The sequence below is a fragment of the Aethina tumida genome, chromosome 3 (assembly GCF_024364675.1).
Source record: "Aethina tumida isolate Nest 87 chromosome 3, icAetTumi1.1, whole genome shotgun sequence".
NCBI classification, from domain to species: Eukaryota; Metazoa; Arthropoda; class Insecta; order Coleoptera; family Nitidulidae; genus Aethina; species Aethina tumida.
In genome coordinates, this window is record NC_065437.1 from 27,328,310 (window position 1) to 27,356,137 (window position 27,828).

Below are 27,828 nucleotides of genomic sequence, written 5' to 3' on the forward strand. Positions count from 1 at the left end.
TTTTACGAGCGTTTTCGCCCGACGCACTTAAACATCCATTCAATTTAAAACGTTTACTGTTTCATTGTTTACGAATTATCCACAGGCAGTTAGACGCTGTTAAACGCAGTCAGGTCAAAATGGGTGAGAAGAGGAGAGGAGCGACTATGGAAACAAAGAACAATAATCCACGGTGACCATCTTGGAAGATAATGGACTGGATGAGTTTTCACGCTGAAATGGTTAGGGGACGCAGTCGACGCCGCCCCGTTAATTACATTAGACGTTTTAGTCGTTTGCATAATGTGAACTCCATATTTGGTTTAAGTGCTATTATTCCTGACGTCGCAAAGCGGTCGTGCAATTAACAAATGGTATTAAAAGCTGACATTAGCCCTCTGTAACCACACAGATTTGAATTTCAGTGAAGTTATTTCCAGGTAGTGGAGGCCACCGGTCAATCTTCAGAAGTTCCACGAGAATCTAACATCACAGATTTAGCAGAAAATTCAAATTTTCTTTGTAATTGATCAATTAAAGATACATTAAAGGTATTTTAATACAATTTTGAGAATATTTGCCCCGTTATGTATGGTAGTAATGTGCCAAGAAACATTAAAAAATATAAAATTCTTTAATTCCAATCTAACATACATAGAAATATTATAACCACGAGAACACAATTAAACATTGACAAAATATAAATTTCTATAAATTCAATTTGGATGAAGAGACTACGATAAACTTGCTGTCAAAATAAAGTGTTTTCTTTGATCTACCTTTTATAATTTATACTTTATGACAGATATTTTCAAAAGGACATTAAATGTTCTAAATTATTAGTTAAATACCGTGCCAGAACATGAATAGTCATCAAAATTCGTCGAAAATATTTCCCCACAAATTTGAATTGTTAAAATATTCTAAATTATCGTTTGCATCTTAATAAATGAAGCATAAAAAAAAACAAAAAAAATTAGTGAACATTTTATATTTAATATTTTATATATTATATTTTCTATTTTCTATTTTCTATTTTCTATTTTCTATTTTCTATTTTCTATTTTCTATTTTCTATTTTCTATTTTCTATTTTCTATTTTCTATTTTCTATTTTCTATTTTCTATTTTCTATTTTCTATTTTCTATTTTCTATTTTCTATTTTCTATTTATATTTTATATTTTATATTTTATATTTTATATTTTATATTTTATATTTTATATTTTATATTTTATATTTTATATTTTATATTTTATATTTTATATTTTATATTTTATATTTTATATTTTATATTTTATATTTTATATTTTATATTTTACATTTTATATTTTATATTTTATATTTTATATTTTATATTTTATATTTTACATTTTATATTTATTTAAAGTATTTCTTTATTATTCATACCAGAAAAATTACCCTGTATAAGTTTTGAATTCAGGATTAAAAACGTGACGTTGTGTCTATAAGTACATAATTTCAATTGAAAAAAAGAGTTCAGACAAAAAAATATCTTTAAGGGGGGTGTCCCGTTTTCCAATGGGCTGTGGCCTGAATTTGCAATTTTTTTAATGGGTCTGGTTTTGTTTGCATTAATAACAACGACCTTAAATAACCTTTCGAGGGGTAACCTGCAATCGTCTTCTTAACAAAACGGAATGCAAAGAGACTAGTATAAACAATTACACAAAGGCATGAAACATTAGGCCTCATTTCAATTTTACAGCACAATTTGTGTAACTAGATTACGTATCACGACGGCCTCGGGCTATCCAATTTACTAAGAAAAGAAAGGATTTACATTTCGAAAAGGTGACCGACCTCATTTATCTCTAATTACACTGTTACTCAAATATTTATTTGCCGCATTAAACGCTTCTTCGCATGCACACGAGTTCGTTTCTAGCCGATCTCGCTTTCTTACAACCTCGCCATCCACCGTACATAATTAACACATTAGTTTTTATTGCGTCAATTTACGGGCGTCACTTCGAAATTATCTCCGTGGTAGGAAACGCCACGGAAAGCTCAATTTCGTGGCACATGTCCGCGGTTCAATCTTGATCGGACCAGTACCAAAAAAAAAAAAACAAAAGAAAAAGGTAAAACAACCGGTAAAATTATTATGCAGCGGGACCAGCTGCCTCGGATGCGGACAGCAGAAAGGTACTTCGAAAACTGAGGATTTTTGGTTAGTAATTAACTCCTTTTCGGCGGACGTACGTCCATCACGGGCGTTTTAAAAAACCTGCGCCGGACCCGTACGCCAGCACCTGTCGTGGTGCAACGCAGCTAACCGAGAGGCTTTACACCCCGAAACAGTTTTTCGTTAATAAAATATATTTGCCTTGGGGCAAAATGCCGGGAAATATGATAGGCTATTTGTGTGTTGTTGGAAGTGGAATCCTTCGGTAATTATTAAAATTACACAAAGCAATTTGAATTTGATTCTTGGCCTGAGGCTATGAACGAGATAATAATATTTAAATTCAACAGGAAATGTGTACATTACAGAGTACCATTATATGTATGTATTCCGGATAATATAATTAATTACAGACTAAATGCCACATTAAACTTATACACAAGTTTTATTGAGCTTATGATTACAGCCTATAATAACTTAAGCCGCATAATACTCAGAATAAACGCAACGATATGTGTTTTTAATGAATGTGCGTTTCCCTTTCACAACAATTCCGACAATTGAAAATAACGTCGGGTAACAAATTTAATAATATATCACGACCCGGCAAATTCCGATTTAAATTACGGACACATTAACTCCGGGCTCATTAATCCGACGATAACACGAGCAGACAGTCAATTTTAATATTCAGCCGGTTTTCATTTTTCCCGAATCCAGGTCCATTTAGATAAGTGACTAATGCACATTTTTCATTTACATATAAATTCGTTTTTATGCTCAAAACGTGAGCGCTAACGCTTTTTATATTCAAATACTTTCTCCCCCATTACCGGCCGCTGTTGGATATTTAAATTTGTCGTCGGTTGGTTTTACGCGTTTCGTTTTCAAAACCCTAATCAACCGGTGCGCGACGCTCCGTTTTAATTTGCGTCAAGTGCGTCAGAGTACGAATATTTTTAATCTGTTTTTCGAAACATTCATTTCCATTTTTACGGGACTATTGGTCACATTTTGACCCTCTCATTATTAATTTTTTTTAATTTTTTAAAATTTTTATGAAACATTTATGAAATTTTGGTTGCAGTATCTAAAATAATTTCAATCCCTTTAGCTCTTGGTTCAACTCTACAAATGATTCTATATAAAATTCCGGAGCTAAATGTTAAATGGTATGAACCAAATAATATTCTCTAGTGCGGTGCTAGTATGAAATCCAACGAAAACATTAAAAAAGTTCACAAAATAATTTTGAATGACCGTAAAGTGAAGTTGATCGTGACCGTAGACATTGTGAAGATATCATCTAAAGATGTACATCATATCATTCACGAATATTTGTACATGAGAAAGCTGTGTGCAAAATGGGTGCCGCGATCGATCGATCAAAAGCAACAACGTGTTAGTGATTCTGAGCAGTGTTTGAAGCTGTTCAAGCGCAATAAACCTAAATTTTTGCGTCGATATGTGACAATGGATGAAACATGGCTCCATCATTTCACTCAGGAGTCCAATCGGCAGTCAGTTGAGTGAATTGCACACGATGAACCGAATCCAAAGCGAGGAAAAACACAACAGTCAGCTGGCAAGGTTATGGCATCAGTATTCTGGGATGCGCAAGGTATAATATTCATTGATTACCACCAAAAGGGCCGGACCATCAACAGCGATTTTTATATAGCGTTATTGGATCGTTTAAAGGATGAAATCGTTAAAAAACGGCCCCATTTGAAGAATAAAATAGTGAGGTTTCATCAAGAAAATGCACCATGTCACAAATCGATGAAAACAATGGCAAAATTGCATGAATTGGGCTTCGAATTGTTTCCGCATCCACCATATGCGCCAGATCTGGCCCCCAGAGACTTTTTCCTGTTCTCAGACCTCAAAAGAATGTTCGCTGGAAAGAAATTTAGCACCAATGAAGAAGTAATCGCCGAAACTGAGGCCTATTTTGAAGCGAAAGACAAATCGTACTACAAAAATGGTATCGAAAAGTTGGAAGATCGCTATAATCGCTGTATCGCCCTCGAAGGTAACTATGTTGAATAATAAAATATTATGAATAACTTCCAAACATCTTCTTTTTCTTCTACATTTTGCCTGTCGAATATTTAGTATTTTGATTTGTAACTAACAGAATTATTTTTAACACAAAAAATATTCACCGATATGTTTGTATAATTGGTATAAATTATGTTAGATTTGTATATACAGGCTGGTAGCAATTTATATATTTTTATAATTGGTCAATACTGTACATGTACCGAAAGATATGGGTTAACTGAATAATTTGTTTGGTTATAAGATGTGTTACGAAATTTTAACATCTACTTGCAGAAATTTAAAATGTAATAAAATTTAATATAAATTGTTAATTACACTTTCCAATATTAATTTCTATTGCTAATACTTCTAAGTTATTAATTATTACAATATCCCTTTACATATGTTTCAGAAATACTCTTACAAGTTTTATTTTATATTAAAAACAAATAATGGGCTCTTGTAGGTATTAAAATAAACAAACGACAGAAGTGGCTACACCTCGTACAAATTTCCAATTACCGTCAGTTACAAAACTGAAAGTCCGGGCTTCATTATTCACCATAAATCTCCGGACGTTCGATAAATTGGGCGGTCACTGCGCGCCAACTGTGTATTTCCAGCCATTTGATAAGCATTAAATTCCGATTGTTGATTTATCGTTTTCCGATGCGAGAAACGGGCGGCGGCGAACATTCAATTTTACGTATCCGACGGCGGACGGGCGGCGAGACGGGAGACTTATTTCGCGGCACATGTTCCCTATCTCAACACCAAAGGAGGATTTATACGAGAGGGCCGCGAGGCGATCGCAAAAAAAAAAGAAAGAACCACGCAGACACGAGGCAAAACGGGGAAAAGATCCGACTCATATCGGGATAAAATAACTCAGAATCGAACCGGAGTGCGCCGCTTTCTACGGTTGTTCGCCAGTTTATTGTAGTCCTCTCGACTGGGGAAAAAAGATCAAAGTAATAACGGCGAACAGGCAGACGGTTCCAGGGAGATAGTGTGCACTTTTTGCCACTTTACACTTTTATCGTCAGCCAGACTGGATTCATTATTCTGTGTGTACACAGTTTGTTCGCTCCATCATCGGGTAATGCGATTTAAATTACCGATTTTTGCTGCTCTTTGGTGACTATTAATCGCCATTAAATACGGATAACAATTATTGTTTACTTACAAATGCCATTCTATAAGGCTACCAGTTTTTTATAATATACATTACACGTCATTTTTTACTATTTTTTTTTATTATTTACGATTAAAATGAACGTTTTTTACTGCCATTGTCATTTTAAAAGAATTTTTTATTTATACAGTATTTAATGGAATAATTTTTGTTTACGATGATTATTAATTTTCATTAATAATTATTATTTACTTCAACTGGCATTGTAAGTATTATTACAGTATTAGTATTCTTTTTTTTTTGAAATATTATTTCACGTACTAGAAATATTACAGTAACACCGCATTCATTTTTTTATGAGTACACGGTTGGCTCATTCCATTATTGGTGACGATTTAAATGAATGATTTAATCTATTAATTGATGATAAATTCTTGAAGACATAACTTCAAATCAAATTTGATGATATTTGAAGCCTCAGTCAGACTAGATCGTTCTGTATGAACGTTTTTTACTGGTATTGTCATTTTATAAGAATTTTTTGGAATATACATTTCACGTCATTCTCAATATTGTATTTTCTCCATCTTCATGATTATTTAAAAATTAATCTTTGGAAAACAAGCTGAATTTGATTTTCTTTAACATTTAATAGAAAACATTATCAACAAGAATAATAATAAAAATAAAAATAGACAGGCTGAACTCATTTATTTTTAACAATTGGTCACTCCATTAATAGGTAATTTTATTTATATAGTATTTAAAGGAATAATTTTTCTTTGTGATGATTATTAATTTCCATTAATAATTAATTATTGTTTACTTCAACTGACATTTTAATTGTATTAGTCTCCTAGTTTTTTGAAAAATTATTTCACGTACTAAAAATATTTAGATAACAACAATAATAAAAATAACAGAAAAACTGCATTCAATTTTTTCAGAGAACTTCGTTGACTCAATCCATTACTGGTGGCGACTTAAATGAACAATCTAATCTATTAATTGACGATAAATTACTTGAGGAAATAATCAAATTTTATGACTGTTGAGGCCTATTAAAAAATAGTACACAAAAATAACAAAGAGACAGACTATTATTCGAAAACTAACTAGAAGATTTAATTAATGTAATCAGATTTGTCGACGCTTGGAGTCAACTAAACAACACTTAACAACAATAATGCTTTTACTGTTGCTAATTCTCCAGCTGCTGATCCCCCGGGTAATTGCGTGGCGAAAACACGGACGCCCGGAAATCGTCGGCGGTTTCTTACGCCCTTTATTTCGCATCATAAATCCCCCTTTCCGATTCCGCGGTCCGGACCCGGAACGACGCAATCCGTTAATCCGTTTTGCTGTGAATGCAAAATGAAACGGCATCGGTTGCATGCGAATTTTTATTGTGTTCGGTCGAGTTTTGCTCGAACGGGGAAGTCGGAGTTTATTCAATAAACGGATGAAAAGAGTTTTGTTGAGTAGAATGTTGGTCGTTTGTTGGTTCGGCGTAGTGTGTTCATAATTCATCGGTGTGGACAGAATGAGCGCCGGAGTTTCACAATGTAAACGGCGAATGTTAATTAAAATGTATGGTGTGCGTTCATTGGGGCGCAGATAAGAGGTATTTTTTATACAAATGTCGCCGTTTGATGTTGATTTATTTGTAGGAAGTATCAAAGCGAGCTGCCACGGACATGATGTAAGAACAAATTAAGGAATTTTAATGACGCCATTTGAATACATTTAAAATCTGATATCGCGCAATCCGAAATGGTAAGGCGATATTAATCACGACATAAAAGAAGTGTTTGCGTGCTCTACCGTTCGAACGAGGACGACGAACGGGAGGGAGAGAGGCAGATGAGCGGAAGACGTATTGGGCAACGAGAGTCGGATTGCACAATAAATAAACATTTGACGTGCCTTCGTTCGTTTAATTAAGGCGACTTTTTAACATGCCACTTCGGTCGAGATGCTCGGAGACGAATAAGGTGTTATTGCTACCTCGAAACGAGACGGTCCGTTAGCCATCTTCCAACCTGAGATCCCGGCTACTAAACGCTCAGATTAACGACATATGATACTTTTGTTTGTCACCTTTAAAATAATGGCACAAGAGGAAAATTCAGGAAAATGTCTCTGTAAACGTCACTAATTGTATTGCAACTGCATAGCGAAGAATTAATGAAAGTTTTCACGAATCCCACATCCGACATTAGATTGCGTTTCCACGGTTTGCACCGTTTTGCGGTAATTATATTGTAAATTTGCTCGGCGGGAAAATCAGATTTCTGGATGGAATCGGGTTCGTCGGGCCGTGTTAATTTCAGGTCAATTTGATTATGACGGCGTTGCCATAAGTTCACGCAGACATGACGAAATTTACGACGCACATTAACACGGTTTAATTCATGATTAACTACACAATGACAACTTAAACAATTGATGTTCTATAAATTTCGTTGTGTTCATTAGCCGTTCTTATCTGCTTAGTAATTTTGGTGTTTTTAGCACTGGTATCCATATTTTATCAAACTTCAAAGTTTCTTCTTTTCTGTTGAAGTTGTTTCCGTGTTTATGGATTTCAATTGCTTCCCTCATCATCCTCTTGTGATATCCGGTTGTCGAGGCCAAGCAATTGTGTATCTTGGAATTTTATCTTATGATTTCCACTGCATGTTCAGATATAGCAGACTTGTCCCATTGTCCTAGTATGTAGTTTCGCTTGTGTTCCTTAATCTTAGTCCCTATTGAACGTTTTGTGGTACCGATGTATACTTTCCCGCAAAAGCATGGTATGCGGTATATTCCAGAAGCTGTTTGATGGTCTCTCCTCTGTGGCAGATCTGATACTTTACGTATATATCGGAGAATATCGTTGGTTCACTAGGTAGAACTAAATTATTAGTATGAGGTCTCAGTGTATGTCTTATTTCTGAGCGTTTCTATCCGTTGGCCTGTAGTGTTGTGGTTCAGACCGAAACATCAGGAAATAATTCCAACAAACGTTGACCAATAATCCCGAACATTATATAATATCGATTAGGCAAAATTCTAATCTTCTCCGACAAATAAATTAATCAATTTTATAAATCATAAATTGGTTTTAGTATTTTTTTAATAATAATAAACTAATCAAATGTGTGATTTTTGAAGTCTACTAAACAAATTTTAATAATAGTAATAATAATATACAGAACACAATTTGTTCACATCCTCGACAGATAATATGATTTAAATTACCAGATTAATAATTTTGTTGTTTGTGACCACTATCATTTTCCAATAAATACTGAGTACAATTTACAAGGTTTAAATAGATTCGGATTATTCCCTCAGTACAAAGAATACCTTTCAGTTAGTTAAAAAAATATGTGAATCCCCGTTCGATAGAACACCAATTTAGTTTTAATTCCACGAGTTAAACCAGCAACGCCGATCAATTTTTAAGTGAACCAAGCTATCCGCTAATTAAAAATCACCGCGATTTTTTTATCGATGTCGATCGGTCCGTGTGGCGGTGTGGCTGTGTGAGTGTGTGCGTCGTGTATTCGGACTAATGAGTTTTTAATTAAATTTCGCCCTTTAATTTTTTAACGCCGCCGCCGGCGGCATTTTATTAACGGAATTCATTACCGGACAAACAAATTCGGATGACGCCTGTTTGTTTCACCAAATCAATCGTCCACCCACCGCCCGCTCTCCGGCTTTTCATTATCTGCGAAATTCGCAAATTTCCAACGCTTATTCATTATTTGCCGTTAATTAAATCACCGGGCCCCGATATCCGCACCAAAAATTTGCATAGTCCAATTAAAAAACAATATTTGAACGCTTTGCGAATTACATAACTAAATTAAACGGTCCAAACACGGGAATTAAATTCGAATTGCAATTAGACTAATGCGAGTAATTGATTAGGAGGTGTGGAATTTGGAAGGGAGGGACTTACCTTTTCTTAATTTAACGTGGGGGTCGGGTGGCTTACAATCTAATGAGGCCATTTCCAGTGTTTTTCTTTTGTGGTTGCATAATTTTGTCAGGTCCCCTTGATTTGTATCTGGCGATAACACCCACGGCTTACTAGCAACCTGAAAAAAAAGTATGAGATAAGTAATCTAAACATTTCATTAGTTGCATCAGTCCTATTAGGTAAAGTCAACGTAATTATCAAATAGCTAACAAAAGTGTTATAATTTAATTGATTTTAACTGTTAGGAATAATTACAGACTTCAGAGAGAACTATGGTACTTTAATATCTCTGTCCATTTTGGACATATCTACGAAAATTGACATTTAGCAAATTTTAAAAGTGTAATAATAATTATTTAAAATACAATAAAAACTATTCTACACGCGTTTTTACACAAACTTTTCAAAAATATACATTTGGCTAAGATATAACAATGTTTTTGATAATTTGTTTAAAAATATAATAGTAATTATGTCACAGTTTTTTTTACATAGCATATCATTTTTTTTTTCTTGACTCGACTTGAATTACTATTCTAATTTCATTTTCGGTTTTGTTCTCAAGTGACATCAAATTTTTTAATTTTCAATGAAACTGTGTATTTTTGGATTATTAAAATCTACATGTAATTGTAAATTAAAAAGCTATCCTATGACCTATACCTAAACTCATTAGTTCTTAAGTTATTCCATTTTTTCAGATTGATGGTTGAAGTAAAATGTCTCCGAAGCCACCAATTTTGAAGCCGGAAAGTGCATTCCTGCCATACACATTAACCAAGAAACATCCAATTAGTACTCCCAAATTTTGTACAGGGTGTTCGTCATTTATGGATTACATGTATGCCATTTATAAATATTTTAGTTGTACGAACAATCTATCAACATTTAAAAAAAAAGTTTTAATAATTATTGGGTTTAAGCATATAAAGATGGTTAACATTATACAGAATTTTAAAATCCAAAAATATACAGGGTGTTCTATTGAAAATAATAAACATATTATAATTACTAAAACAAATTTTAATTGTTTTGCTTTTTTTCAATCCACGTAAACTTCTAATGAATAAATTATGTCAATCGCTTTGTATATAGGTGATTGATAATCCGTTAAAAATAAGTAATTGTGTCACAAGTTTTTGATAGACTAATTAAGTCGTTTATATTTCACAGTCTACAATATTTATTAACTCAAAATTAATATAGAAATATACCAACACCACAATTTTTCCAAAAATTGTACATGACTCAATTCTTGTCTGAAAATACTCGTAACTGTCAAACTCAACCAATTTGAGACACCCAGTATAATTATAATAACAATTTTTTCAATCGATACGTTTTAATAATCTCGTTGAATGAAGCATTTTCCGGACGGTTTATGACACGCATGAATATGGAGATTAATGCCCGTCATACATGGACGTTGAATTAATTAAAAACCAAAATGTAATTTAAAATGCCATTGACAAGTATCCGGAGATTAATCGTTTTATTATGCTAATTTAATATAAGCTCTATTATATTTTTGAGTTTTCAGACAATCAGGCCTGCCATGAAAATAATAATGGCAATTATTTCGTAGTTAATTGAGGAGTTGATTACGAAATAAAACTGTCAATATTTAATGTTCCTTGTAGTCCATCAAATTCATCGTGTTAGTCTTGCACAAAACTTTATACTGATAATTTATGAATGAAATAATAGAGGCAATTTAAAATCCGCTTTATATGGCAATTTTAATTATGTCAGTTTATTAATTAAAAAAAATTAATTTAGCTTAAATAAAGTGAAGCCATTTTTAATTAAATCGGAAAGATTTTAATGCTCGAGACAGCTGAACGAAAACAAACGGACGGGAGTTCGTCTCGCACATAAATTATGCATTCCGTGTGTGTTTTAGATGGCCCTAAAACCTGCGGTTATTAATTAATGCAAATGCACCAATTAACCAAAAATACATTAAGTTAATGCGGTTATTAAATATAACACGCATTCCAGTTTCATGTGACCGGAACTCGAACCACTAAAAAATGACTCGTTCCATATTCATAAACGCTTGTGTGCACCGTATTATTGGATCGTTGCCATTATAATTTCTATTATGCTCGACGATTTCAAAACAAGGACGGTACAAAAGGGCAAACTACGAGAACCTGGAACAGACAATATGCTCCCGATGTTTTCATCGTTCCGACATAATTTCAGACGCTAAAAATGAATAATATCGCGAGTTTGCTCGGCTGAATATGACCCGTGATAAATGAGGTTCTAAATTATGCCCCGCGAACGGCCAAAGAACGAAAAAAAAAAAAACAACAGCGTCGCCGCCCTTTATGTCGCCGAAGAATGGCGAAGCGGAATTATTCCGGAAATTAAACGAATAAAAATTTAATCAAAACGTTCAAGCGCTGAAATGTCTACAATTCTAATTTTGTAATTTCGCTGCAACGTTATTCTAATGACTTGCTGAATGTCATACATTATTCAGAATCCCACGTTTTACGAGACTCGGGCAACTTGTTTATTTATTGTTTGTGGACCGGGAATTCTTCATTTTAATAATGCACCGTTTAGATGACGCGCCTTATTTAAATAATTATCGCCGACCTTTGTAACATTTCGGTGTGACAACGGTGCAGCTTCATTCATACCGGCAACGTACCCATGTAAAATTCATGCGAATTATTTATGTAAAACGACCGATGCATTTTGTGATACAACAAATTAAATCGCCGCACTGCATTATACTTCATGGTGTATTCACGACACAAATTAATTAATAACTAAAACATCAATTACGGGAATTAATAAATTATGGCGTACGGACAGATGCGCATGCAAATTCTCCCGATTCGAATACACATGTTAAAGGATGTTAATTCAATAAATTAGTGCTCACATTCGGCTCACAGATTTCGTGATGTGGTGGAAAGATTGTTTAAAAGTAGTTTCCATTATAGTTAAATAACATTTATTGATAGTTTTAAGGTAGGAATCGTGCTGGCTCAATTTAAGGCCGGTCGTGAGAGTTGTCTAATTGCACGGCAAAGAAGGCTTTTCACTTCATCCATCATCACAATCAAAAGATCAGCAATCCCACTAATAGACGTGACATTCGCTGAATAAATAATCCCTGACTTTTCCTTCTAATTCAATACAATTAAACGTGAATAAACACTCGTTAAGGCACGGAAAGAGCCCGGAGGCGCTCACTTCTCTCCGTAATTTAATAAATGGATAAAAAGGCCCCTTCGAGTTTTGAGATAAAATCTCTGTTACATTTCTGAATGTATTGGGGTACATAAAATTTAAATAATGAAGCAGAGGTGAATCACTTTGATAATATTATGACTTGTAATAAATCATAAAAGGAAATCCAACTAGGCAATGTTTGTATAATTTTGATTAATTTGGAAGTTTGAAAACATGAATAAATACAAATATTAAGTGCCGGAAAAGGCAAATTACGTTTTTCATTCATGCTTTACTTAATTTTTGTGTTAAACTATATAAAGCATCTGAAAAATTTTCATGGATTTTCAAACTATGTTATTCCTTTTCTCCTGTATTGTATTCAAAACATTTTTTTCCTGTAGTTTGTGTATTCAAAAGTTTACTTGATGTTGAAAGTTCAACTTGGTTTTTGTTGGTTTAAGAGACAATGTATGATTTGAAGAAGAAGAAGAACGACAAAGACATACTAAAACCTACTAACCAAGAAATATCTCATAGAAACTCCTCATTCAAGATACTTCAAAGATAATAGGCCAGTCATTAAAATGTGAAGAATCAACCATTAGAAAGAGAATTCATGCGATGAAATTCATTAAAAAGTATAATAATATAAAGACAATAAAATATGTTAAAGCTTTTAACAATTGCCAATTCTCCCATTGCACCAATCACAAATCTTTTTTTTTAATCAAAATGAAAAATGGATTGATTACGACAATACGTCGTACGTACGAGATAATAGTTGAAGCTGGAAAAACTAGTAGAATATTACTTAAAAATGTCTTAAGTCAAAAAAAAAAGAAGATTTTTCATCACTGTATGGTCGGTCCATATACATTGACTCCTTACCATGATGTTAAACGATTAATGTAACTAACTATTATTCACAAATTGACACCTTTCATGAAGAATTTTAAACTAGAGACCATTTTAGTCAATAGAAAACAAATTTTGCTTTTTCTTGTCAATGCATGAGTATACAGTACGAAAAGAGTTTGATCCATCTGAATCCTAAAAGAAACATCATGTACAATAGAGACAGTATATCTCGAACTATGGGAGAGACTTCTACTGTCTCTCTCTAAATTCAGACAGGTCAAACGCTTTTCCTACTGTATATACCATTACAGATATAAAGAAAGTTTCAAAATGTTAAATGTAATGCCATCCATGATACAGTCCTTGATATATCTTCATGTCACTATATTTTTGGAATTGTCCAATTTTTTAATTCTAACGAGGACATGAGTTTGTATGCATGTAATGATGTAAAAGATATGATATTTTAAAATTAAGCATTACAAACGTAAATTATTTTTTCGGACACTTAATATTCATATATTTAACTGTTAACTTTTAAACAATTTTGTTTTGTAGTTTTGATTTAATTTATTAAAACTGAATATAAATCTTTTGTCATTGTGAGACAGAAACGAGTCCCAGTTTTTTCCAGGATAATTCGTTTAATTCTGATGAGATCTTTTCTTCAGAATTAATTCATTAATCATTTTTTTCTTATGGCATAAGTTTTATACAATGTGGTTTATATGCAATGGTGTAAAACTTTTTTTTCATGATAATTCGTTTAATTCTGAAAAGGAGGTCAAAAGTGAGGGTGATCTTATCTTCAGTTCGAAGAACCCACAATTTTTTTCTTATACAATGAGTTTTATACAATGTGACTAATATGTAATGGTGTAAAATGTATGGCATTTTAAAGTTAAACATTACAAACGTAAATTACTTTTTCGAACACTTAATATTCAAATATTTAATTGATTTAACTTTTAAACAATTTTGTTTTGTAATTTTGATTTAATTTATTAAAATTTTTGAAAATTTTGCCACTGTAAGGCAAAAACGTGTCCCAGATTGGTCCATGATAATTCGTTTAATTCTGAAGAGGAGGTCAGAAGTGAGGGTGATCTTTTCTTCAGTTCGAAGAACACAGAATTTTTTTCTTATAAAATGAATTTTAAACAATGTGGTTAATAAGTAATGGTGTAAAAGTTATGACAATTCAAAGTTAAACACTACAAACGTTAATTACTTTTTAGGACACCTTTTTTTACTATTTCGTGCAAGTTTTTCTAATTAGAGCCAATTAAAAAGTTTACATTTCAAATGTTATTAGACACAGTATCCATTAAATACGAACCACGAATGCTGATAGCGAGAAACTATGTGAATTTGAAACTACAAACTGCATTTGAACTTTCTAAATGCATTTGTTACAAAATCTCAGTGCATACGGCAAAGAAAGTATGCGCCCGAGTTCTGGCTCTTTGATTTGTTCCTATTAGCTTAATTTTATTGTTTCGCGTTACATGATTCGTGCATTGCACAAAACCGTTTGCCATATAACAATTTTATGTAATGCATTTTCCTTTTATTACCCAATACCAATGGAAAATATTACATTTTTACGAGAGCTGTAACTCGTTTAAATTATTTTCATTTAATATCGTTGTGAATTTATTACGTAGTCATTTTATCATTGAATTTGTTTTATATTGGGTAAATGTTCGAGCTGGTATATTATGCGGAATTTTAATGTTTTTTCATAAAATTTATTGCGGCGTAATTTATCTTTATGTAAAGAGAAATATATCATGCTCGTATTCCACAGAATTTGATCACGCGATTTTTATTTAATTCACTAAATCCAACCCCATTGCTGTCTACCAACTTAAAAACCGCACGATCTTCGGGAAATCTTTTTTAAAATGGTAATCGTCCCGTCCAATAAACCGATAAAAAACCAATGCCGCGAAATTTATCGCCGCAGAATCGACGCGTCAGCAATTCCAAAACAACTAACTGTAGCATTGACAGCCAGTTAATTGCCCCGGCATAAAATCGAACGGCAATAACTCACGTTCCCGGTGGCTGGATGTGTGTGCGCGCCCTTTGTGCACTACCGTGTGTGCCCGGATAAATGATGGGCCGGCATCGTGGCAAATTAATTTCCGTGTCCGTGCGTCCATCGACGGATCAAATGACCGGACACCGAAACGTGAGCGAATACCGTCCGAGGTCGGTTAACGATGGAAATTATCCATTGGAAAATGAACTGTGGAAACTGTGAAACTGTACACGAAATTACTCTCTGTTCAAATCTCAATTTTTGGAGGGCGTATTAAATTTTTACCACTTAAAAATATTATTAGAGCAAAAAGTAGAGTAACTTTAAAAATATATAAATTGCTACCACTGTTTATATGTAAATCTAATACAACTTAAATCAATTATGAACACACTGTATAAAAACATATCGGTGAATATGTCCTTTATTAAAAATAATTCTGTTAGATACAAGTCAAAAAACTATATATTCGGCTGGCAAAAAATAGAGCAACTTTTTATTAAATGTCACTAATCTGTACAAAAACTACAATAATTTTTAGTTTTACAGTATATGCCATAGTAAACTGAGTTAATATAATGCCTCGTGGAAAGAAATTATTTTCCGAATTAAAGTCATGGATTATATCGTTCTTTCTATCCAATGAGAGAAAAATCAATATCACTCGATTGTAACACATGTTTTACAATTTTCAAGATTTGGTAATGTGGAAGGAAAAAATAAAACTTAGAAGACCAAGAAAAACCAAATGTTTGAGGATTAACAAATTTTATCCTACTCCAAATTAGATCATTTCATGAGTTCCGGCAAAATAAAAGGTCTACTTAAGACATAACTTGGAATTAATGTTTCTTCAAGAAGTTGGGAGAAGTATGGGACTGCTTCTCGGGATTTGAAATGGGTCTTCTCCTTTGGATAGAGAGTATCATGGATCATTTTATACATAAATAAATATTGAGGAACAATACGGTATCGTATTCAGATAAAAATATAAACTTTATTTTAAACAAAATAAGGAAAAAAATTATGTTAATTAATTAAAATACTAATTACAAATTATTTCTAGTAATAAAACTTTAAATAGCATAAGTTGCTATACTTTTTGCCAGCCCAAAGCAAATAATCATCAGTAAATTTAAACTATTTTAATATACAATTTTTTAACATAAAAACCAGGACAACAATTATTTGAATTTTAAAAAAGTTGCTCTACTTTCTGTCAATACTGTATACATCATACAATAAATTTGAATTTTGATAATTTTCTATCCTCTCGTGGTCTACCAACGTTTAAAATTAAATAATCTGTCTAACAAACATTTAATGATGCTCTTTTTGTTTAAAAAAATGTAAAAAAACCTGACCTTTCGCCATCTATTTCACTCCTCTCATTAAAAATATTTGATGATCTAATTAAAGAATAGAGATGGATAAGTTTTTATTTTATTAACACGTATCATTTGAAGGTGAGGTGACTTAATGGCAGTATAAAATGTTTTATCGATGAACAGTGTATTGCAAAGAATTTTTCACATGTCGTCCATCAAATGACACATTATTACTCGGACTTTATTATTGACGTGTGTTAATTGCACAGGCTAGAACCCCGCCATGAGTAATAATTCAAGCCTGATCAAATTTAATTGCTTTGTAGTGGTCTTTTTTAATTGTATTTACAGCTTGTCGGAAATTTTTATTAAGTTGTGCATTGTAACTAATTATTGTGAATAAGTTATTAGTTAATTTATTGCTTATTATTCTGCCAACTAAATGAATAAATTTACTATATAATAATAATTTTTTAGTTTTATTTTTGACCACTTATATATTTTTATAAATGTAGCAATTATTAAAATAATTTATAAATTAATTTTTTAAAAACAATTTTTGTGGCTACAATAATCGTTCATAAAAATAGCCCCAATCAATCGATCGGTCTCATTATTGTTGCGCAAGCATTTTTATCGGCACCGTAAATTTTAATGCGGCGCAAAGCAGCACGCAATTACGGCGCCCGTAAATTCGAAATTCAGACATCAATTTGACACATAAATAATACGAGACTATTTCAAAAATTCGTGTTCGCCTCTCTCTCACTGCCAGACCGATACACACCCCGTAAATAACCAACGACACCTTTACGGCTTTGTTTTATTGACCTAACAAGTAGTAAACTTGCTTTTTCATGGGTTTTACTGGCAGAGTTTAATTGTCAACAAAGGACCTATTTCTGTTCAATCCATTAATTAGTTAGTCGCACGTTAGAAATGGAATTTAATTACAAACAATATAAAACAATTACTTCCGTACTTTCAAAAAATGAACATGGAAATAATAGGATGGGAAAAAGTCTTAGATCACCGAGTCGAGTCGTGTGTTCTGGAGGTTTTTGATTTGTTTGTTCTGCATCTCTCGACATGTAAACCGATCGGAACGCGTCCGCGAGCCATTAATTAAAACTCTTGCGATGTTTCTCCGGTTCGACGTTTCCGCACTCGAGGAGGGCAGATGCACGAGATGGTACTCGCATCTCTCGAGAGATCCACACTAATGAATCCTTCCGTCATGTTGTCCGTATCGATTTATGGACGAGTGCCTCGAAATTAATAAGCATGGAGAACATTTCTCCGTGTCTTTTTCCCTTTTGGTCGCGGGGATTCCTTTCGAAACCGACGTTGTTTATATTGACTGCATGCGGCTTTGTGCCTTGCACATTCAAGCCCACGATTTATCAATAATTATTTTCAAGTGGACAAGAATTAATTAAGATTTACGTCTCGTGAGATAGTCAAACATAATTAAGCCACTAATAAAACCGCCGATAATTAATTAATTATAATAATTAAAATAAATTACGTTGTAAATTTGAGCAAGTTGCCACCACAAAATTCGTGAAAGCTCGAAACGTTTGGCATTTTGACGTTGTCGAGGATAAGCGCTAGACGACCGATCCCCGATCGAGATAAATAAAATCCATTTGCGACCTATGACCCGTCCCGCTTCATCGTGGTACCGGGATCTGAGACAAGGAAAAAAATCTACGCCAGCAGAGAGTCGTGATTTAACCAGTGACAAAAGCCGCTACGAACCAATCAGGTGTTCACGCTTCGCGGGCCACGAACAATAAACTCCGGCTCGGCCTCAGCTTCTGACCTTTAGTTGCCACGATTCCAGAATATTTGTCCGACGCCGAAGGCTGTACAAGAGGTTTCACGCCTACGCTCTTGTGACGGTGCACAACACACCGTGGCAACAATTCAAAACTGTCAATAAAACGCCATTATATCAAATATGGAAAAGTATATTTATGGACGTCATCGAATGCACGGTCGAAGAAATTTATGGCTCGGTAGTGTAGTCGTAATTTTTTTCCATAAAAACCCGACATTAGTTCCTCAAGTATGTACAAATGGAATGCAATTGTAAGAAGAGTCGTTAAGACAGTCAGCGACTATGAAAATTAACGATGTAACTTATTCAACAGTTGAAAAGATTCAAGTTTAATCACACATTGTCTCTGCATGTTTCACAGTTTCTGATGTCAACTCGTGGATAATTTAACGTCCAATTTACGGGTGTGAATTTACTTTAAATGTCTCTTAATAAGACATTATCGTTATGGTAAAAAAACTAGGAAAACTTATTAGCCACAGATTACATTCCTTTATCTCAATTCGAATAAACAGTAATTTCTTTTATCTTATTTCTGTCTGTAATAGTATCAGACAATATCAAATCACTTTGAATATACAATGAATTTTTTATTCATTCATTTTTTATGCAATGGTATCATTACATCATTTTCCAATTATTATATTGAATTTAGATTAAATATTATTAAACAAGGTATTATTACTTTGAACAAATAATGAGTAGTGTATTTTACTAGAGCAATAGTACCAATGTTACAAAATAAAACAAAATAATGGAAAATATAGATTTGTGAATAATTTAATATTTTATTTATGGGTTTCAGTTTAAATCATTTTGAATAACTTATTTTGTTCATGTAATTCTATATTTTAATATGAATTAAGAAAACAACAACATTAAATTTGCATTAAATATTTCTTAGTAAATTTCTTTTTATGGTCAAACCTTCGAAGTAAAAATTTAGTTATGTATTACATTCCTTTCCTTAGTACATCTCAATTTCATTAGTTAATAATATGTAATATATCAAACATAAAATATAAAGCTTCCAATAAATAAGCAGATAAACAAATGAGAAGTTACATTGGGGTAATAATCATTAATATAAAAATATGAAGGATATACAAGTTTAGATAAAAAATCTGTAAAAGTATCAGACAATATCAAATCTCCTTTGAATAAATATACCATACAATGAATTTTTTATTCATTCTTTTTTTATGTAATGGTATCAGTATTATTATTCAATTGTTAAATTGAATTTAGATTAAATATTTTTTAATAAAGTATTATTATTTTGAACAAATATTGAATAGTGTATTTTACTAAAGCAATAATATCAATGTTAAAAAATAAAACAATATAATAAACTAAAATGTAGATTTGTGAATAATTTAATATTTTATTTATGGGCGTAAAAATTCACTTAATTTAATGTTCCATGTTATTATTGCATATTGTTTCATTTTGAATAACCTCTTTTGTTCATGTAATTTTATATTTTAATATGAATTAAGAAAACATTAAATTTGCATTAAATATTTCTTAGTAAAATTCTTTTTATGGTCAAACCTTCGAGGTAAAAACTTAGTTATGTAATACTATCCTTTCCTTAGTACATACCAATTTCATTAGTTAATAATATGTAATATATAGAACATATAAGAAGTAAGTAGAGAAACAAATGAGAAGTTAAACTAGGGTAATAATCATTAATATAAAAAAATGAAGGAATAAAAGTTTAGATAAAAAATCTGTAATAGTATCAGACAATATTAAATCACTTTGAACAAATAAACCATACAATGAATTTTTTATTCATTCATATTTTTATATAATAGTATCAGTATTATTTTTCAATTATTATATTGAATTTAGATTAAATATTTTTTAATAAGATATTATTATTTTGAACAAATAATAGATAGTTTATTTTACTAGGGAAATAGTATCAATGTTAAAAAATAAAACAATAAAATATGCTAAAATGTAGATTTATAAATAATTTAATATACTATTTATGGACGTAAATTCACTTAATTTGATGTTTCGTGTTATTATTGCATATTGTTTCAGTTCAAATCGTTTTGAATAAACCTATTTTGTTCATGTAATTCTATCATTTTAATATGTATATTAAGAAAACATTAAATTTACATTAAATATCTCTTAGTAAAATTCTTTTTATGGTCAAACCTTATATATTTGTTTCTTTTTCTTAGTACATATCAATTTCATTAGTCAATAATACACAATACATCAAATGTAAAATATAAAGCTTCTAAGAAGTAATTAGGGAAACAAATGAGAAGTTAAACTAGAGTAATAATCATTAATCTAAAAAAATGAAGGAGATAAAAACATGAATTGAACATCCTTAACTCTTACCCTTTGTAACTATAGTTATAAAACTGGTTCACATTGAACAAGGCAATTCGTTTAATTTTTACTTTATATCCATAGAGAGGAGAGTATCTGATGTTGAATGTCTTGTATGACTCCAATAGTGGAATTTCGCAGCTAAAGTCTGTGTGTTTAGAGCGCCCGTTCGCCATATAAGGTTATCTAAACCAGCTTTTATCGGTTGCAAAATAGTTAATAACTTTGTCGCTTATTATCTCTGGTCGGCTTACGAGTGTTTGCGGAGGCGATCGAAAAAATCACTCGACCGCCGATAGTATCTCGTTGTGCAGTTTTATAGACTCGCCATCTCCAGCGTTGCACAAAAGCGAGAGATAGAAACGAAGATCGCCATCCGGCTAATTCAATTATTACTAAAGACTTCGTAATTTATAGGCCGTACCAACGTTGGTAAAAGGGCGAAAGGAAACAGAGATGGAGTTGGAAGGAGAGAGAGATCTGAATTATTAATTGCAGCCTTGGCTAGTTGAACTGGCTTATTCTCGGGTGAAGGTTACATCGGCCGGATTCAATGCCATCATCTTCGAGTGGCCGGCTCTCGGTTCAGCTGCGAGAGTTAGAGCAACGAAGCCCTCAATGCATTTATTATTATCGAACTGCTAACACATACACGTTCTCCGGTAAAGGTATGTTCCTGTTGCGTACAACATCAGTATTACATTTTAGTTTAAAAAATGTTCATCGTTCCACGTTTGTTGTGTGTTGATCAACGTTTTACAATAATATTTATTGATTTCCTTCCTTAGAAAGTGAACGTAATTTCGCTTCAAGTTGTGTGATGGATTAGGTATAAAGCAGACGTGCAAGAAATGGAAAGCTCGTTCCGCAACTTCTTATGATGCATAAATAATTGACAAATATACTCTTATAATTATGTTCTCGAGAATTTATCGATTTGCTTCGCTGCAGATTCACTTTTTGTTCAATTAGTATTCTTGTGTAGATGTTGGTGAGATAGGTAAGATTACAGTAATTATTAAACTGAAGTATTAATAAAGCCAAGGTTCATTTTATAGTAAAACAATGAATTAAAAGCGTTACCCAACAATGAATAGGTCATACCTGAAACAAAGAAACAACATTAGTAATAATTAATTTATGTCAAATCATTTTGTAAAAATTCCTTCAACAAATTAATTTACATTTAAATAAAACATTCTAGTCGGAATATTAAAAAGTTCCATTAAGTTCACAACAGCCGATAATTTTCCGTCAAACTCGTTCGAACGATAAACGATGAGAAACCGCCGATTCCCACTACTTAAAATTCAAATTTCCAAAATAAAAAAGAAACAGTACATCCGTGCGTCACTCATGTTCGAAAGCTGCACCAAACGCTGACAGCGTATTATGATGCTGTCAAATAGTGACGATAGCGGCGACTTTCGGGTTGCAGGAATAAATCAACGGTGTCAGGACGGATTTCACATAACTCTGTCCGTTTGTGCGGGGCGAACGCATAAATGCAAATGTCCGTCTACGAAAACAATAAATTGCATTCGCAGTGATTTATAACCGGCCGGGGATATTTACGTTCGACTAATTTGTGTCTAGGCACTTGCTAGGTTTGATAACTTTTCATAAATCTAATAAATTATTGGTCGGATCCCCCTATTATTCGGTTTACGAGAAGCAAAAAGTTTTGAACAAAATTCTCAAGAGAATTTTCCAATTTTTTGAAATATACTTAAAACTTCAATGAATTTCTGAATAAAAAATTCTGTTCTATCAATATAAATAAACTGAGGTTTAAATATGAAATTTAACAGAAGAAAACAAACGATTTAATTATTAATTTTATTACAAAATGATTTTCTTTTCAAAAAATATGCTTTTCAAATAGGGATAAATCAAAGCAACATGAATATATTATTAAATAGTATTATTATTTAAAAATTTAACCGACTTCTATAAAAAAGTGCTCAATTTAAGATGTAAAAACTGCTTATCAAAAAATTGTGTTAATAATACCAACGATATTAGCAATAGAAATAGTTTAATCATATATTTTATAAAACCAACCAGTTTAAAATAAAGCCTATATACCAAATTTAGCAACAGATTCTATTGGTTAAATATATTAACAATCTTTTTTATAGTAATCTCATTTTTTGAACAGCTTAATTGAATTGGGACACCCTGTATATATACTAATTCAAATGTACAAAATATTGATAAATCAAGAAAAAGAAACATAAAAATATTAGTTACAAATATAACATAACAACAATAACATAAGCTTGTAAAAAATAACTTTTTTTATTAAAAAATTGTTTTTTTATAATTTTTTTATAATAATGCCCGGTTTTAAAGACTCTTAAAAGAAATAACCATATTGAATAAAAGTGGAAACTATCAAAAAAACTATGTTTTTTTGAATATACAGGGATGTCAAAAATAATAAGGACACTCAATACGTTTTAAAAGGAGTAATGTATTTAATGTATTTAGTACTTAGTTGCTAAGTCATTATTTGACTCTATGAATTTTTGACAAGTTTTTTGGAAAATTGAATTTCACGCTTCCTCCACCAGGAACCAGAGGGCTTCTTTAGTGACACCTTTGTCCCTCAGAGATATCTCCACAACGTGCCATAAGCCAGCTTAAAAGTTGAAGTTTATTGTCAGAAAACCACTTCTTTGCTACCTTCGGTGTATGTTTCGGATCGTTGTCTTGTTGAAACACCCATCGCAGTGGTATATTGTTGTCAGAATATGACAACACAGTCCTGCTTAACACATTAGAGTAAAACACTGCTGTCATCATTTCATTAATATGGTATATTGGACCGACACCTTGATAGGAGCAGTATCCCCATACCATAATAGATCCACCTCCGTGGACTTGAACGCAGTGTTTTGAGGCCTACGAACATGTTGAGTTCCGCAATCGGGGTGAGACAAATTACATTTGGTCTCATCTGACCAAAGAATATTGCGCCATTTCTCCACTGCCCAGTATGCACACTCTTTAGCAAATTGTAACTATCATTTTCAATATATACTTTAAGAAATATTTTTATTTGTAATAAATTTTTCTTAAAGTACAATGTTTATCATAAGAATATAAGATCAAATGTACAGAGATCATGAGAGATCAAGGAAATATATCATTAGAGAAGGGTATCAATATTTTAACCCAAATTTTTGTAAAATAAATTTGTTTTGAAAGTCTGGATACCAAATTTATAAACATAATTCTGATTTCTTAATTATTAAACCATAAACATTTTTATAAAGAATATCAATTTTAATTTAAAAATGGGAAATACACATTTATAACTTTGAATAAACAACCTCAAATTCACATTTGCAACAATTTTAGTCAGTGAATGAAAATTTTCAGCAGCTACTTAATCCGCAGAGACAAAATTAATTATAACCCATAAAAGAAAATACCCCGAGGGCTAAACCGCAACGATCCAGCTCCGAGGCCCGATAGAGACATAAGTAATTGTGTTAAAATCGCATTACGGCCGAACAACTTGTTCCACCGACCTAAAATATTCAAAGGGGAGAGAGAGCAGCCGAAGCGGGCACACGCAACCGGTCCGGAATACCGAACGCGCGCGTCGGCATAACTAACGGTAAAGTGGGGCGTTTTCGGGACGGCACCGATAAAAATAAATTATTCACGTCTTGGTTTTTACGGCGCTCGTTTAAATCCATACGAGCACTTTATTTTTTGCGCCGTCTTTCTCCCCCGCATCGGGCGTCTCGGTCCGAGGAAAACGGATTAATTTTCCCGGGGACGGGGTTGGTGGAAATATCGCCCCGTCGGCGCACGATTTCTTTTTCCCCATCCTCCTTTTGCCGCCGTCCGATCTTAAATATGTTCCACCCTTTTTCCGACTACAATAACTGTGTAAAGTACGAGCACAACGTTACGTTTGCGTATTGCAGTAAATTAGTAACGTACAGACATAATCCTCCGCGTGAATAAAGGAGGCCGCCTCCTGCGACAATTTTCGAAACACAATGGGGCTCACAAACACGACTCAAAGAAGCACTTTGTTCACCGAAGCACGATCCACTTCTCTTCGGAATATTAAAAAACACGAAGCGAACAAACATGAGCACAGACAAATTACCGCATTCGTTGCCAGGTCTGTGAGGACGGCGACGGAGGCGGCGGCGGCGGAGGCGGCTTCTTTTTGTTATCCACCGTCGACGGGCCCAACAACAAACAAACATTATGCGATCGTATCGCGGAAATTGTCCCGAGTTCCTAACCGGAAAATGAATCGTTTTCGGACAGAGGAGAACGACAAAACCAATGTAAATTAATACGTGCACTACGGTTTGTTCATTATCGGCCTTCTTACTAGTTGTGGAGGCAATGACTTATCTACAAAATTAATGACTTCCAACATAAAAAAGCTATAGAAGTTTAGTAATGCAATTAAGTTGAACACACAATTCAGAGAAAATGTACTACTTAAAAATCGGAATTATATGAATCAGTCAATGGATTAGTACTAGATAATCAGCAAGTTATTCATTAATGAATTTGTCCTAATAGAAATGATCAATCAGTGAAATTCTATTGATTAAAGAATGGAATTAATACGATCAGTCACTTGATTTATACTGATTAATCAGTAGGATATTAATGATTAAACAGTGAAGTTGTACAGAATACAAAGTAAAATTATATTGATCAGTCAGTGGACTTGCACTAGTTAATCAGTTCTGACCAATTTCTAAAGAAATTCGTAAAATTAAAAAAAAAATAGCTGATTCATCAATGAAACTGTACTGATTAAAAAATATAATTGAATAGAATTTAATTAATGAATTTTTAATCACAATCTTGATGATGTTTTGATTGTAGAGTGAACTTATACTGGTCCATAAGTGAATTTGTACTAGTTAATCAGCAAGATATTACATAGTCATCAGTGAAATTGTACTGATCAGTCAGTAGATTTATACCAGTTAATCATTTCGTCATTGTTGATTCATCAGGAAAAATTGTACTGATTAAAAATGTAGAATTATAATATATTATAATCATTCAATATTGGTTAATCTATAAGACACAGCTGGAATATACACAGTGAAATCAGTGTCATCAGTCAATAAATTTTATTGGATAATCAGTATGGAAAATTCTAAGTAATTAATGCAACTTATAAGGCTTATTCACCATTAAAACGTACGTACGAAATCGGTGAATATTTACAGAAAATCATTAGTTTCTCACAGATTCATATTTATTGTTTATACGAAATAACTCATTCAAATGATTAAAAAAGCTCTTCAAATTCGAAATCTTATTAAATTTCCTGGAATGACTGACGGCTTCAAATCGATAAGCGAAAGTGACAGAACGACAAATTCGTAAACCCAATTTTCCCTCTTATAAAAACAACTGACGAGAAATACAACAAATGTTATTAAATTCGACGTGAGAGTGAATTAAATGTCTCTCAAGAATTCGAACGAAACGTCAAGAGAATTTGCCATTTCAGTAGGAAACAGAAGTGTTTAAATTCGAAATTTTCTTTTTTACGAAAACGAATTCTGACGGAACGTCGATAATGTTTACTAGTAATTTAACATGCAAACACAAACAGGAGAATCGATTGACCCAAATCACGTTCCGAGTCTCGTTTACAAAGCATTAAAACTCATAACGTAATCCCTTGGAAGAAAAAACATTTATCCTTGTTCTGTGCCTTATTTTCTATAATGCTTGTGAGTGTTGGTAACGTGACTGGAAGTATTACCCGAACTATTATTTAAAAATAGGTTCATTCTAGTTTGCTACCTCGTCCACGTAACAAATGAGTGGATTAAGTTACTCCTCCCTGGCAATTGATTAATGCGTAGGTAAGACAAATCGTTACAAGGGAACTCGACAGGTCTATTTCAGACACACAATCTTGTGCTAAAACGATGTTAGCACGCTCCAGGTTTTACTAAAACCTGGAAAGTAAGACGGTTTAATTTAATTCAAACCTAATTCAATAAATCGTCGTTATTTTCGAAAATCATGATAATAATAAGAAATTCTCCCTGAAGTTCTTGTAGAAATTAAGTTAAATTTAGACCAGTCAGCTAAAGTCGGGCGCTAACACGCTAATAAAATTAATTGTTGACAGTTTAATGGATTAAACTCCGTGTTTTTATCCACAAGCGACGTTAAACCGTTATCATCGTGGCGAAAACTAAGAAATGATAAACCAGCTAGAGCGAGGAGGCATTAGCACCTAATAAGATTAATTGTCCCGAGGTGCCAACTAAAGCTTCTTCGTATCCCGGTTTCTGAAACACAAATTCCGTGACAGACAAACAAATCAAATTAATTGTCGGGGTTAATATGAGGCGCGCGATTCCTAAATGAAAAGCATTTAGTCGGGCTCTCGTTGGCTTGCTGGAAGATGTAAGACTCCCGTCTCCCGGAAACTATTAATTACGACGAAATTAAATCGTCCCGGGGCGATGACGGGATATAATGGCGGTTTGCAAAACACACTGGTGCAAGTGTAGCAGAATCCGACCCCTAATCCCGTCAATTAAAATTATTCTGTCTTATTATATGTTGTGTGTCTCACTTGTGAATAAGTTATATTTATTATATGTATGTATTTATTTAATGTACTATTTAAATCAAGTTAAAATTCAAATAAAATTATGAAATTTACCATTTTAGTTTAATTTAGTTTCATCGATTGAAACTACTCGTCTCCCCTGTTCTATGGTGTAGTGAATATGACCCTAAACAAGTCAGAATTGGATTTCCACATTTTTACTAGAAACCAGGTTTTTTCTTGTAGGTCTGGGATCAAATAAACTCTCCCGTTAACTATTTCCTCACAACCTTTGAACTAACTTTTCAGCAAATCTCATCTTCTCCAGGTTGA

At 32.7% G+C, this 27,828-nt stretch overlaps 1 protein-coding gene across 2 annotated transcripts in view; it reads right to left on the reverse strand.

Moving 5' to 3' along the window:
* Window positions 1-27,828, reverse strand: part of LOC109595667 (uncharacterized) — a 148,417-nt gene that overhangs the window by 36,392 nt on the left and 84,197 nt on the right. For both annotated transcript variants that reach the window (XM_049964870.1, XM_049964871.1), the window contains exon 4: window positions 9,263-9,401. In XM_049964870.1, the coding sequence (XP_049820827.1) occupies window positions 9,263-9,401 (139 nt within the window). The remainder of the gene's footprint in view (window positions 1-9,262; window positions 9,402-27,828) is intronic.